Source organism: Chaetura pelagica, unplaced genomic scaffold, assembly GCF_000747805.2.
Source record: "Chaetura pelagica isolate M959 unplaced genomic scaffold, ChaPel_1.0 scaffold159, whole genome shotgun sequence".
In the NCBI taxonomy this organism is placed as follows: Eukaryota; Metazoa; Chordata; class Aves; order Apodiformes; family Apodidae; genus Chaetura; species Chaetura pelagica.
This window is the reverse complement of record NW_009954555.1, coordinates 5324432-5324921: the sequence shown is the minus strand read 5'-3', so window position 1 is coordinate 5324921 and position 490 is coordinate 5324432. Positions and strand designations below refer to the sequence as shown.

Genomic DNA, 490 nt, shown 5'->3' with positions numbered 1-490 from the left:
CCCCCCCGCAGCCTCTCGCCCCAGCACCAGCCTAGGAGGGGAACAGAGCCTGTCACCTTGGTGTGGCAGGGCCAGGGGGGTGTGCGGGGGGGAAGGAGCAGCCACCCCTGGCAGCGCCACCTCCGTCACCCCTAGGGACCCGCTGCCATCTGCTTGTCCCAGCGCATGGACTCCACCAGGGGCTGGGGCTCCCTGGAAGTCTCCAGAAATTGTTAACATTCACTGAAGCTCTTCCCCCTCACCTAAGGCCAAGGTAACCCTTCCCCGGGCACCACTCCCCCCGTGCCAGCACTCACCGTCCTCCTCAGCCAGCACCAGGACCACGTCAGCCTGCTGCAGGGACAGCTCGTCCGCCTGCTTGGCCAGGTATGCCCGGGTGATCTCCACCTGGCTCAGGTCTGCAGAAGGGACAGCAGGGACCGGGTGAGATGGCACTGGCCACAGCCCAGCTCGGTGGGAACCTCCCCCAGGGCTGCACACCCTGGCAGGA

General features: G+C 66.9%; 1 protein-coding gene across 1 annotated transcript in view; it reads right to left on the bottom strand.

Annotated features, from left to right (window-relative positions):
• Window positions 1-490, bottom strand: part of ARHGEF16 (Rho guanine nucleotide exchange factor (GEF) 16) — an 11084-nt gene that overhangs the window by 2715 nt on the left and 7879 nt on the right. Inside the window, exon 14 of the mRNA XM_010005283.1 lies at window positions 10-31. Coding sequence (XP_010003585.1) covers window positions 10-31 — 22 coding nt within the window. The remainder of the gene's footprint in view (window positions 1-9; window positions 32-490) is intronic.